Raw genomic sequence first — 14,003 nt, forward strand, 5'->3', positions numbered from 1 at the left:
TTTTTTTCACACCAGAGTAATAAGCAGTTTCCTAAAGATCCTTCATAATTACTAAGTGATGGAAGCAGGGCAAAACCTACAATGATTGGAAAACCCCTGTCCCAATTACAAGGATGCTCCCTCAACACTTTCTCCAAGTATAGTGACTTGCTCAGTCTCATTTTAAAGTCACTCCAAATGCACATTAGCATGCCAACACTTGCTGAAATTCCCAAAACTTGATTTTGGGAATGAACCATGACTTGATGTTTGAATAATAAGTAATGCAGTGGGATAACAGTAACTGGATTTGTGTAATTAATGAAGCACATTGTAAATTTAAAAATACGATCTTATTTTAGAAAGCAGAAAGGTGAGATTAAGGCCAAATTCCCATTATATAACAGAGCAAATTAAAATTCAGGGGGCATGAAACCATCTCAAATGTTACTAATAAACACCAAAAATGTGACAAGTAGGAAAGACTGACACATACACTCTAATCATTAAGCATTGAGGCACACAATGACTGAAGTCAATCTTCATCAATAGATGCAATGCGCCTCTCAGCTTTTCACTTCTGTAAAAAACAAAAATTAGCATCTTAATGAGTATTTTGACCTTCCCTAAAAATGACTTAAAATTGTGTAGATGTAAAAGGTATAAAAGACACTGTGTAACAGAGGTACACTGACATTTCAAAGTGTGCTCTGTGATGTGTGACACCTCAAAGCAGCCCCATCTGCACCAACCCTTTTGGTTTATGCAGTAGGACTTAATTCTGAGACTTCTTTGTTTTCTAACTGGTCTATCATCCTAAATTGAATGTACATTTCATTCATTCGAACTGTATCCATTACACAGTTCAAATCCCTAGACATACCACAAGTTTCTCAGTGCCAAAAAACACACGAAGAACTATATATACAGAAAACAAATAAGGTTATTAAGGAAAAAATTGGTAATAAAATTAGCAACAAAAGGAAAACGAGCAGAGCCTGCCTGTAATATCAATAATACTCAAATCATTACATATTACACAGCAAAATAGTCTTAAAATAGGGAAATAATAAACCAGCTTTTAAAGAAGGACTTTATTTTCAACTTTCAAACAGGAAAAAGTTTTAAAGTAAGAGAAAATGGAAAGGGCTGAAGAGGTCAGGCCAATATTAACCAACAATATTCTCATTATTTGTTAATTATGAAAATGCCAGTAGAACATACTGTTCTGTTTTACCTTTATCTCTTCTTCAACAGCACATGAATATTAGGAGGCATGACATACCAACTTCTCCTTTTCTAGTCTATCTCTTTCTCAAACTGAGAAAAACATAGGCTTCCAATAAATTACAAAGACAACAGCCAACAATTAATTAAGTAGACTTTTATTGCTCTTTCAACTTCAATAATATCTACAAAAAATAGTTTTCTTCTCACAATTATGAAACAAATATGAAAGGCAGGATGGTTCACATTATAGACTTAGTGACTTGTACTTCATATAAATGAAAAATATCAGTTCTACAATTTAATGTTTAATTTACTTTGGAGTTTATTACAAAACCAAATATCACTGTAATTATAAAAGTCATAAAAACTCTATACTGTGAAACTACACCAAGGTATCAAATATTACATGAATGAACAATAAATTGTTATTTATTTAAACATAGTAAACATTGAAAGACCCTCCCCACAAAAAAAAAAAAAAAACCTTGAATAAAGCAACGTTAAGAAAAGCCACAGCACAAAACCAATCAATGTGCAAAAAAATGATTAGCAACAAAAGTAGGGCTTAACAATTACTCTAAGTATTTGGTAATTAAATTTTTAAAAAAATCTTTAGGTGATTCCTTTTTAAACTGTTTTTCTGTAACTGACATTTATTTTACTTTCTGAAAAGTTAAAGACTACATTATGACTGCCAAATTTTGAAATTTGAATGTTATTTTAAAACTTGAGTGTCTTTAAGTCTTTAAATTTACTTCCTAAAAATAAATAATTGTTGCAATAAGAGAAAAGACATTTCACATATTTGTACTAGAACAATGATGTTAATCTACATAAATAAATTTAAAACATTGTTACTTAAACAGCTTGAATTGTAATGTTATATTGATGGCTTATATATTCAAAATCTGAGCACTTTGTAACAGGATGTTTCGCATGTTAAATTGTTAAAACTGTCAAGCACATTTACAGAACTGATATACAGGATAAAATTCTCTAAGTAGCGAGCTCTGGTATTATACTCAGTTTCGGAGAAGAGGTTTTTTTTGTTTTGTTTTTTGGTTTTGGTTTTTTTTTAAAACAATTTTGAACCCACCTTTGTGAAAGGAAAATGTCAACTAGTATACTCACACAGAAACTTTGAGTTTGTGGAAAACAGAAATGTTTTGGATGAAGAAAACCAAAGTTATTAATTTTGAGTAAACAAATCACCTTTATAAATACATGCAGTAGCACATAAAAGTTTTATCCAACACATTTTATAAAACACTTGGCAAGTATGAACATAGGTATGCCACAGCTTTAAACAATGTTAAGTTTGGAAGCTAACACACACACACACACACACACACTCAAACATGCTTTAGAAAGTTGTGTGTATCAGCATATCTAACATTAAAAACATATAGTCATCCTTTTATTGTAAGGAACTCAGCTCACTGTATCAAAAGCTGCTATTTTAGATTGAAACAGCAACTGAAAGTAAATTTCAGATGGTGAACATCAGATTTATGATAGTCTTTGTAAACAGGCATCTATAAATAAATAAAATAGGGTGAGAAAAGAATATCCTGAGATGGCTCTGTGGCCAGGGTATTCAGTAGCACTAAGCTCCATTCTGAAAATCAAGGCATCTAAGAAAGTGCAGGGCTGTTTGTCTGAATTTATTTTGTAAATGAATATGCACAGGTTTAATTATTTTGCACCTTGAGGTAAATCAGTACATAGCAACTACTACTGCTCATATACACCTATTTAAGGCAACACTTCAAAATCAATATACAGTAAACTGTATCTTCCACTGTCTTGCAATGAATGCTATCCATGATTCACTTAACACAAGCAGTTAATTACTTAAACATGAGTTACCTTTGCTCTTCAATGGAGTAGTCATATCAGATCATTTTGTAAATCAAGTAGTCAAAAGAAAGCAAGAGTCATTAATAACTGGAAACAGTAGAACATTTTGAATGCTAAGTATCTTGCAAGTTATATTTTTTCTAGCATTGGATAATCACTATACATAATTATATAATATCAGAGAAACACTATGATCCCAGGTAGTTTTCAGTTTAAATTTTAAAATCACTTCCTGTAAAATAAGTGCATTTGTTAACCCTTTGATGTCCAAACACAAGGAAATGAGGAGGAAATTTTCTTGTTCAGGTACATCAGGGGAATTTTAAAAAATAGCAGCAGATACTGGGGACTTTGGAACTGACTGTGCTGCTCTGAATAAAAATTAATCACTTAAATGGAAGCACATAAATGATAGTAAGCACCATGGGTAATACTCTCCATCCATTGCCAAGAGTCTAAAACTCTTTTTCAGGCAGTACCAAATAATGCCAACTATATGTTCTAAAGAAAAGTAGCTATCTCCAACATCTCTGCTGAGGCAGAAGTTGAATTCATTATTGTATTAGAATCTACAGAAAAGGAAATTGTATTAACTATTACATAGTTTAGAATGGATTGAAAATACTCTAGAATTGCTAAAATATCTGCTTTTGGCATTTCTTATGATCTCAAGATCAGTTCTTTGTATTTCTGTACTTTAATTATAAATGACGAAAGGGAACCCTGAAATTTCAATAAATTTTTCCCCTAATATTCATGTTACCATCTCCACTATTTCTGTAGCTTCTCAATATTCACTTGAATTTTGTAAATTAGTCTCTTGCCAAATTAGTTTCTCAACCCCATTCATCCAATCCTACAAACTTAACAATAACATTTATTTATTCTGTATGAAGTTATGAGTATATAAAAGATGACTAAAATGACTTGCTAGAAGTTAAAAGAGCAGCTCAGAAAAACTAAATTAAAAATACTAACACAAAATAGGAAAAATATCATCAATCTGAGCCATACAAAAGTCTAATTTTCTTTAAAAGACAAACAATGGCAGTGCTTTATATCAAAGATGAAAAATCTGTCAATTTTTTTCAGATAAACATAAACGCAAGTGAGCACCAATTATTTACATTAACAGTTTATACAACCTATTTTTCAAATATATATAATAATTCAGTATAACAATTAAAATAAGTAAAATATTTTAAAATGAAATTGTGGGGCACAGCCTATCAAATATTATCTATACAATAATAATAACAGTAAGAAAATGAAAGATAATTCTTAATAAAGTAACACTGATCATAAACCCATGAGAGAATTCTGACTCCTGATTACTTGATCGTACTATTTATGGTAATCTACTCAATAACTTGACCCTGATACAAACTACTTAACTTTCAGAGAGCAACAGCAAAAAATAGAGGAGGATTTATGAATTGTTAAGAGTATAAATTGAGAAAATAATTTCTACAAAGGTAACAAAATTTATTGCAAACTGGCATTTTATAGCTTCTAAATTCCTAAAAGTCATAACTGGTGTGGGTGCTAAGTTATAAATACCTGGAATTTACTCGGCTTTTAGAATAGAAATCTAGATATGGAAGCTTCAAGATTAAAAACAAAAATTCCTAAAACTAAAACTTAAAAACCACAGTTACTAAATTAAAAGTTTCCACTGTTGTCCAATCACCTCTACGGGCAAAAAAATGCCATCACAGTGCGACGCGGAGGACAGCCACAAGAGAGCACACACACAGAGAAGCCAGAGCGCGGTACTTATATCACAGCACTGATACGAAGACTCTGTTCTTCCTCTAAAGTACTAGGTTAACAAAGGTGAAATAATGTGAACATGTTTAGACACTCAAGTAAAAATGATAATTATATAACCTAACTATGTACCACTTAAGGCTGGTATAAACTGACACTGATGAACACAGATCCCCAAGAAATGTCTACTGTGCATTTCTCCACATCTTTCTTCTACTTCAGAATAGAAAAGCTTTTTTCCAACAGAATAAATATTTTAATAATAACAACCATGTACCTCATTTCTAAGAGACTATTTCATTAATATACACAGTCTCCATGGTGCTTTTAACAAACTTCAGGTATTATTTTAAAAAACGCAGTAGTCATACATATACAGCATGACATACAATATTGGTATAGTGATATGACACACACACATTATTGATATACATCTGTATCTATATATAATTCCGGTTGGTTCAATTCTATAATGAAGTTTCCGCATCCATGTATTTCTTCGATGGTTCATCTTCAAAATTTACTGTCACACTGACAGGTTTTTCGGGGCTATTTAAAACAAACAATGAGAAAAAAATTTAGAAGAACAAATAGTGGATTCCAAACCAGCTAACAATGAGTATCTATGTTAAACATTTCAAGATGAGTATTCAGTAACACTATTAACTTAAAACTTGCTACTTTAATTTTACTGCTTATTTTTAGTATCAATAAACTTAAGCCACATATTAAAAATTCTTAGTTTCTTAAAAATTATGTTTTCAATTGAAGTTTATGTTTTTAAATAATTGAAGGAGTTCTTTCAAATAAGTCTACTAATACACAATGTTTATTAGTTTTACTTCACTCATAAATAAGAGTTGTAGAACTGGACTTTTATTTCACTGAAAAATCCACTAACACAAATCTTTGTTAATGTAGATAAGCATCAAGTAATTTCCTTAAAAAAGTAACAAATTGGCAAAGCTTCTATTTCTAAATTTGGCTCACAAGTACAAGATCAGCACACTTATTTTACGTTTTTAAGGTAATATACCAATGACTCCCTTCTATATGAATTTAACTAGTTGACTGATTTGTCAGACAACAGCTGGATTTTGAAAACACATTTTCAGAGAAATATACTATTGTTTGCTACCTTTCACAAATTAGATGAAAGATCTCCCAAAGGTTTTCTATCAAAACAACATTGCAGAGACATTCTCTTTATTTTCATGTGATTTGAAGTTAGAAGGGCAACTCAAAGAACGGTGGAAGTGTAAGAGATATGTTGGTACTGCTAGAAGGCCTGTATATTTATTGTAAACTGTATAGTGCCTTGGCCAAGAGTGTGAAAACAGAAACTAACAGTAAAGAGATCAGTGACATTCTGGCACTGTGATCCAAAATGACAATATTTAACTTCAAATCTTTACAAAGTACTACACACTGGTAATCCTAGTACTCAGGAGGCCGAGGTAGGTGCATTTTAAGTTTGAACCCAGTGGGGGGCAACTTAGTATAACCCTGTCTCCATACAGCAAACAAAAGTTTACAGAGTAAAACACAAATTTAAATGGGATACTACCTTGAGAATCTCTATTTAACACAAGAAACAATGACAGACGCAATTAAATTCTTTTCTGAAATATGCAACTGTTTTCAAAAGTAACATATATTGCTGATAGGGAAGAAGCAGAAAAAAACCCTATAGGTAAAAGCTAATTAATTACTATCACCACACAGAGTTCATAAAGACAGTAATTAACAGTTTAGCTGTATGACTACCTACACTGGAAGGTCCTGATCTGAAGTCAAGCAAAGTATTACTATACTCAACATAGCACTTGACATAAGGTAAACCTAAGACATTAATTGAATACGAATGACACAGTGTCTTGGAATTTCATTCTTCAGAAATCTAAGTAGTACAGTTCTAAAGATCGTCAAAATAGAATTCCAAGGTTTCAGCCATACAGTAAAGGCAAAGAAAAAAAGAAGTACTACATAACAAGAAATGTAAGGAAAGAGTTATAAGTTTTAACACTTGGTATATTATAAAAGTCTTTATATTAATGTGTTTAATTTCTTCCAAACATCCTCAGGAAAAACATTTACCTTCCCCAAAGAGGTGATACATGAAAGCCAAGCTAAGCCAGGTTAAGCCAAGTCAAGCCAAATAAAACAAATCAAAACATAAGAAGAAACACAACTAGTTCTTTGCTTTTCTTGAACCAGCAAAATGCATGAGTAAGACAGTGTTCATTTAAAATATTTATTTAGTCCCTAGCAATTATCTTCCATGTTTTTAAAACTTTTATGTATCTATTTTATGCTGCTGTATGAAATTTTATCTCTAATAAAAGTACCTTAAATTCTTTTCTGAAATACGCAACTACGTAAATTTAAAAACTGCACAACAGATCACTGCTGGGATAGACAAAAGGAAGGAGAGCAAGGGAGAATGGCAGGAAAGTTGGTTTTGTTAAGTAAGGAAAATATGAATGAATTGGGTAAGTGTGATGACTTTACTGCATAGATCTCTGTAAGTAAACTGGCACCAGGTAGAAAATGCATAAACAGTTATTACTACCTCATGTTAGATCTGGTTACTTTGGCATTCTCAGTATTCATGGAAAGTGCCTTCCACTGTGCAGTTTTGGCCATTTCATCTGATATATTAACCACTGAGGGATCAACACTGAGGAACAAATACACTTGATGGTTAGTATTCAGTACTTGCAAAGCATTAATATTGTCATTTTTATATCTGTATGATTATTTGCTTTCATCTACATAAAACTGAGAAATCCCTTGTCATGCACTTAAATCAAGGTCCAGCAAGGTATCAAAATCCTGGAGTTCATCTGAAAAGGCCTTGTGAAAAGAATCGCATCTTCATTTATAATTAAAACTAAGCATAAAATTAAATTAACAAGATTTGGCTAGGCATAGTAGCACATGCCAATAATCCCAGCCCTTGTGAGGCTGAGGACGAGGTCAGCCTGGGCTCCGTAGTGAGTTCAAATCCAGCCTGGACTACATAGCAAAATCCTGTCTCAAACAAACAGGAAAAAAAAAAGTAGCAAGACTTATTTATGGAATTTTGCATTAGCACTTGATTTGGGGTTTCAGTAGTACTTTAACAGTATTTAGTAATGATGCCCTCTGGTCATGTTGGCTGTTTTATTACATTGAAGTAATATAAAAGATTTATTAATGTTCATAAAACAGTATCAATTAGAAAATTTTCATAAGTGGCACAAATTTCAGTCTCCTTAAATGAATATCCACAGTATGCAAGAAAAATTATGATAAAAACAAAATAAAAACCAAAACACTCTGTAATCCTAACTGCTTACAAGGCTGAGGCAGGGCAGTACATTCGAGGCCAGGTTGGTAACATTGCAAAAGAAAGAAAAAACAAACAAAATAGAACAAAATCCTTTGTTTTTCATAGTCCAGAGATAGAATTTACGACTTCGTGCTTGCCAGGCAGGCGCTTACACCGCTGAGCTCAACCCCTGGCTCACAGTCTTTATAAATCATTCAAAAAAGAGCATTAACACTGTGCAACTGAGAACAAAGTTCTGAAAATATTTAAAAAGATAACACTAGGAAAGCTTTGTAAGTTTCATTTTGGCTGCCATTCATGTTTTTAGCATCAATGTGTTATATTATCAATTATCAAAATCAAAGTGATACTGCCAAAAAAAAAAAAAAAAGTGATACTGCCCATTACAAGGGATAAATGTAACAATTCTAAGTGTGTGAATTACTGCAAAAATGAATTAAAGACCCCAAATCCAATAATAATGATATCCATAAATAATTTAAACCTCAAGGTTATGAGTCACAAGTATATGGAAGTATCATAAGGTTAACAGAACTATCTTCAAGCCATTTTTTCTTCAGTAAAAGAAAAATATTTCATGCAAATAAGCTACATATACAATGTCAAATTAGATCATGTTAATTTAATTAACAACATGACAGTGGCTAGATTATGAATGACTAAACAGCAATACTAGCTTTGTTGATAATTTAAGTCAGAGTGCTGCTTACAATTTAAGATTATAGAGAAGTGTGACAGGGTCACAAAGAAGTCTCAGGACCAAAGTTTACAATGGCAGAGTCATGCAGCTTGCAACCTCTACCTTAAGTAAACATTTATTCACTCGGCTGTCAACTTCAAAAAGTGGAGAGAAGGATCCTGAGTGAAGTTTCTAGTTTCTACCCTTCTCTAAGTATCTTCCTATTTTCAGAAATTAACAGTTTTTGAATATTCTATACATTTTATCTCAAAAGGAAACTAGAAGAGTTTGCCTACACTATATAAATTGTTTTCATATTTCAGAGCTTTATATTTTCCAAATGCTTTTATACAATATCTCATATGATCTTCATAGCAAATAACCCAAAGCTATTTAAGAAAGTATGTTGTGGCAAAAAAAATAGGTTAGCCATTTTTCAGCATTCTTGATGCTGTAACTTTAAGAAAAATCAACATTAACAATGAATTATATCATTTAAAAAAGGAAACAAAAGGAAAAATACAGATAGCATTCTGTTATACATCTGACAATATAAATTCCATTTAAATGTGAAGTTCCTTTGTAGTTACACTGAAAGAATGATACAACAGGACAGAAACCAAGTGACAAGTAACCTTAAACTGCCAGGTACTAATCACCATTGTGGCAATTTCTACACTCTTTTTATAGGTACAACTAATAAAATTCAGATAACACACATTTATAAAACCTTGCAAAGCTGTCTATCATAACTGGATAAATTAAAATTGCTACACTTGGCACTGAATTTAAAGTGTATGAATGTCTAATACTTTTAGGAACCATTTTTTTAGTTTGTAAAGTGTAGGAAGATTCCAGGGAAAATCATTAACTTAACACAGAATAAAACCAGTGGTAGAAACTAACAGCACAAAGTACAGAAAGACAATTACTTGATTAATTCATTTATCATAGCTAACCAACATGTAACAAGACCAAATATGACTATAAAAACTCCACAAAATAAGGATGAAAAATGGTTGAAGCAAGTTAGTTAAACACTGTATCAATAAACATTTTCTAACTAGTCAGAGAGGGAAGTTGTATCCATTGTGCAAATGAATTCTGAACTCTTAAGTAGCTAATCAGAAATGGAAATGTTATAGAAATACAAACCAAAATATATACAAATAATACAGTTGTTTAATCTTTTAAACCATAAAAATGTATTTTCCAAACTCTTTAACACCAAAATGTATGCAAACCATAAATGAAAACCATTCATCATTTTCCATAATAGGTGCCTTGTCAATAATGAATTACACCTCTGGAACTAGGAGAGCTACAGAGGCCCTGCACAGGTACACATCAGGAGGTTACCAGAAAATGGTCTATAGATATTTATTTTCCAGCACATACTGATCTTAGTACTCCAGAAGACAGAAAAGAAAAAGTAGTACTATTCTGACTAGAAAAATGGATTGAGCTATTCTAAAATTTGTACACCGGTTTTGACACCTAAATCTTGTTGGTTTGGCATAGCAGTGAGTTTAAGGCTGTCAGCCAGCTCCAGCTTTTCTTCATACTTGCTAGGCTGGGCAGATAAGGACGAGCAGACTTGATTTTCCAACTGTGTGAAGCTCCCCTTAAGCTCATATGCCAACCAGACTTTTACCATGTTTAAAAAACAGAAACCACTGCTTTAAACTATTACATGACTTGACATGGGTTTGAAATTGTTTTTAGGAAATAGTTATACCTCACCTATATTTGAGGGCCTTAACTGGAATCTGCAAGAGACTCCCCCCTTCAAATGGAAGGTGCACAGTATCATCATCCTCTTGAAGCATTCGTTCAGCTTCCTGTACAACACACATAGAGGCAGAGATTATTTTTCCAGAATAGTTCCAAGAGGACAGGTACGAGAACACCTTAAAGACTTAGAAACTCAAACTGATCTTACTTAAATGTAACAGACATCTGACATAACTGAAAATTTCATTTTATAATTATGAATGCATAGCATAAATTGAAGATCACTTGTAGAAATTAATATTAAATAGTGTAACATTTCTAAAGCTGAATCAATACTATTTGAAATCAATTTATATAAATTTGACTATCAGTTATTACATAGGTATATAATGAGAAAAAATTTCATGAAATCTCATGGTTTTCATTACAATACAATCTGCCTAAAACCTCATTTGTATAAGGCAGATTTTCAACGCCAACAATAGTAACATTTAGACTAATAATCCATTGCTGTAGGAAGAAGCCCTATGTACATGACATTTCACAGCTTCCTGGTGTCTACCCATTGAATACCAATACGACTTGTACAGTTGTGACATTCACTGGTGTCTCATCTTAGATGAGATGCCCCCTGGAAGTTGAGAACCAAACAGGCAACAGACTCAAAGGTTGGCGTTAACAATGGGGATGGGGAGGAGGCAGTACCAATGAGACAGAGATTTCATATTCTCCTAATACAAGCCCCACTATTTGCAGGTGGCAGTGTGGCCTCATTTTTAACATAAAACAAGGAAACCATTAAGTTACATAAATGTCCCAGCATTTCTTGCAAATCAGGAACACATGTAGAGACAGAACTTATAAGAAGGTATTTTTTGAAATACTTCTGAAAACGTGACAGTGAAACAAAGCTCCTTTTGCCTTCTGCCTCTCGAAAACTAACTTGATAGCCAGATTATCAACAGCCATTTTGACCTGGGAGGTGAACTGGAGAATGGAAGAAACCACATCCTACACGCTGCGAGCACAAGGAATGCAATAACGGGTCCCTGACAAACCTGCAGAGATGCAAAGCCAGGCCACTTGCTTTTGAGAATTCTTTTCACAGAAGAATAAATCCATGTGTTGAAAAGTCACTTTTACTTTCGCTTTGTATAATATGTCACTAAACTTTAACGGATACAAGTGGTAAGCAGGAAATCTACCTAAGTGTATTATAAATAAATTGTACTCTATTGGGAAGATATTAACAAATGCTAATATGGATTTACATATTAACTTTAATGAAAATATGTGGAGCCACATTCAAATAAATAGCCCTAAATTTTTGCCAAAAAATAAACAAAATTAGTAATTTTTATACTTCTAAAAATGTGTATTTTTCTTATCTCTGATTATCAAACAACATTGTGTATGAGAAAATTAAGTACAGCTATGATCAACACAATCACTTAATGCTGCATAGTCTGTACTTTTCTTTAAGTGGGAGCACTGTATTTATTAAGAATAAAAAATAAATTCAGAATGAAATATTCATGTATTTATCTAAGTCTGCAATTCAACTACCGGTAGTACTTAACAATACACACAAAGACCATGCTTTCGCTGGAACTGGTGACAAATGCTTGTGGTCCCAGCTTCTTGGGAAGCTAGACTGGGAGGGTTCCTGAGCCCAGACCAGTCTAGATAACAGCAAAACCTCATCTCAAATTGGGGGGGGGGGGAACCAGAGCTTTAGCTTTACTATGTATTTTTTAAAAAACAAATACATACTTAAAACTTCTTTTACTGGTATATATACTAGATTAAAATGTATGCTAAAGTTAATGTAATATACTTACAATTAACCTAAATGACACAATTATTCTGTTATCTATGTTTTAAAACTACTAAATTTTCTGATTCTTCTACTGTTAAGAACACACAATATGTAACTTTCCAAAAATACTGTGTCAGAAGTATAGTGGGGCGAGACTGTGAAATGGGAAAGAGGTGGCATTTAAGACCAGTTAACTAATAGTGCCTTCCTCAGTTTCCTTATTTGTAAAATGAAGAGAAAAACAGTAACTATACCTTATTAAATTTCTTACGAGATTTAAAGGAACTCATTCAATAAAGTGATCATAATAGTTTGTGATATATGATACATTAAATGGTACAAAATATTAAATGGAATGGTAAAAAAAATCTAAAATTCTTATCTTTTTACCTCTTTCTCTTTTTTCTTTTTATCATCTTCTTTCTTTTTCTTACTTTCTGGCATGAGATCATCAAGCCAACTGAGTTCTCTCTTTGTGAAACACAGGTCCATAAGCTTGCGAACAAAAACCAATGCAAGAACCTTCAAAAGTTACAAGAGAATATTAAGCAACATATAAACTATATCACTTAAAGAGGAAAGTATTAATTAAATCTTATAAACAATGGGAAAATACTTCATGTATTTTACATGAATTTAAAAATTATTTTATCCACTATCTTACTGCAAAGAAACTGAGTCACTTATTTATCTTTTTGAATTGTCTACTTTTAAAAAAAGCTACAAAGGGAAAAAAAGAAAATTGGATTTTTAACCTTTTTGCAGTCTGCATATTATAAAACATTTTGAGTATAGTGAATATCTTAAAGACATTCTGTATGTTTATATAAAAACCTTTGGAGCAAGCATTAGATTACCTATTTCCAACACTAAGTTTCAATCACACGTTTATCATTTACTGCTACTGAGAATCAGAATATTTTCAAATACTGATTAGCCACTTGGATTTCCTCTTCTGGTAACTTCCTATTTCCTATCTTTTTGCTTGCATTTGTTTTTCTCCTAGTTTTTATGACTTTTTTAGTTGGCTTTATTAGTACACGTGTATAGGACATAATACTTACATTTCTTGTATGGAGTGGACACACATACATAGTATATCCCAATTACTTTTTTTCATCTTTTATCTGCCCCCTTTATTCCCCCTCCCTACATTTCTTGATCCCCTCCCTCTTTGAAAAGGATCTATCTTCCTACTTTCTATAATCTATCTTTTATTTTACTCTTTTATTTTTACTCTCGGTTTTTCATACAAGGGAAATGATGGTATTTAAGCTTGTCTGTCTGGTTTATTTCACTTAACATTAAGGTCTAATGATGCATCCATTTTCCTATAAATGGCTCAAGTTTATCTTTCTTTGTGACAGAGCAGTATTCCCAGTGTATAAATACAACTTCACTATCTGTTCATTTACTGATGAACATATAGGCCACTTCTAAGATTTAGCTCTCATGAACTATGCTGCTATAAATATGAGTACACATGTACCTCTGTAATATAATATCTTTTAACTTTCTCCAGAAGATAGTAGTACAGCTGAGTCAAATGGAATTTCTAGTTTTAACTTTTGGGGAGAATTTCACACTAATATCCACAC

At 32.2% G+C, this 14,003-nt stretch overlaps 1 protein-coding gene across 12 annotated transcripts in view; it reads right to left on the reverse strand.

Moving 5' to 3' along the window:
* Nucleotides 1-1,348: 1,348 nt before the first annotated feature.
* Slc4a7 (solute carrier family 4 member 7) overlaps nucleotides 1,349-14,003 on the reverse strand; it is a 106,073-nt gene continuing 93,418 nt past the window's right edge. For 6 of the 12 annotated variants that reach the window (XM_063257058.1, XM_063257060.1, XM_063257059.1 and 3 more), the window contains 4 exons: nucleotides 12,796-12,927; nucleotides 10,596-10,693; nucleotides 7,412-7,519; nucleotides 1,349-5,388 (listed from right to left, as the gene is read on the reverse strand). In XM_063257058.1, coding sequence (XP_063113128.1) covers nucleotides 5,307-5,388; nucleotides 7,412-7,519; nucleotides 10,596-10,693; nucleotides 12,796-12,927 — 420 coding nt within the window. In that variant the 3' untranslated portion in view covers nucleotides 1,349-5,306. The remainder of the gene's footprint in view (nucleotides 5,389-7,411; nucleotides 7,520-10,595; nucleotides 10,694-12,795; nucleotides 12,928-14,003) is intronic. The other 6 variants (XM_063257063.1, XM_063257061.1, XM_063257068.1 and 3 more) reach the window with 1 other exon arrangement.

Source organism: Cavia porcellus, unplaced genomic scaffold (assembly GCF_034190915.1).
Source record: "Cavia porcellus strain 051 isolate PalLab524CR breed Dunkin Hartley unplaced genomic scaffold, mCavPor4.1 scaffold_10, whole genome shotgun sequence".
In the NCBI taxonomy this organism is placed as follows: Eukaryota; Metazoa; Chordata; class Mammalia; order Rodentia; family Caviidae; genus Cavia; species Cavia porcellus.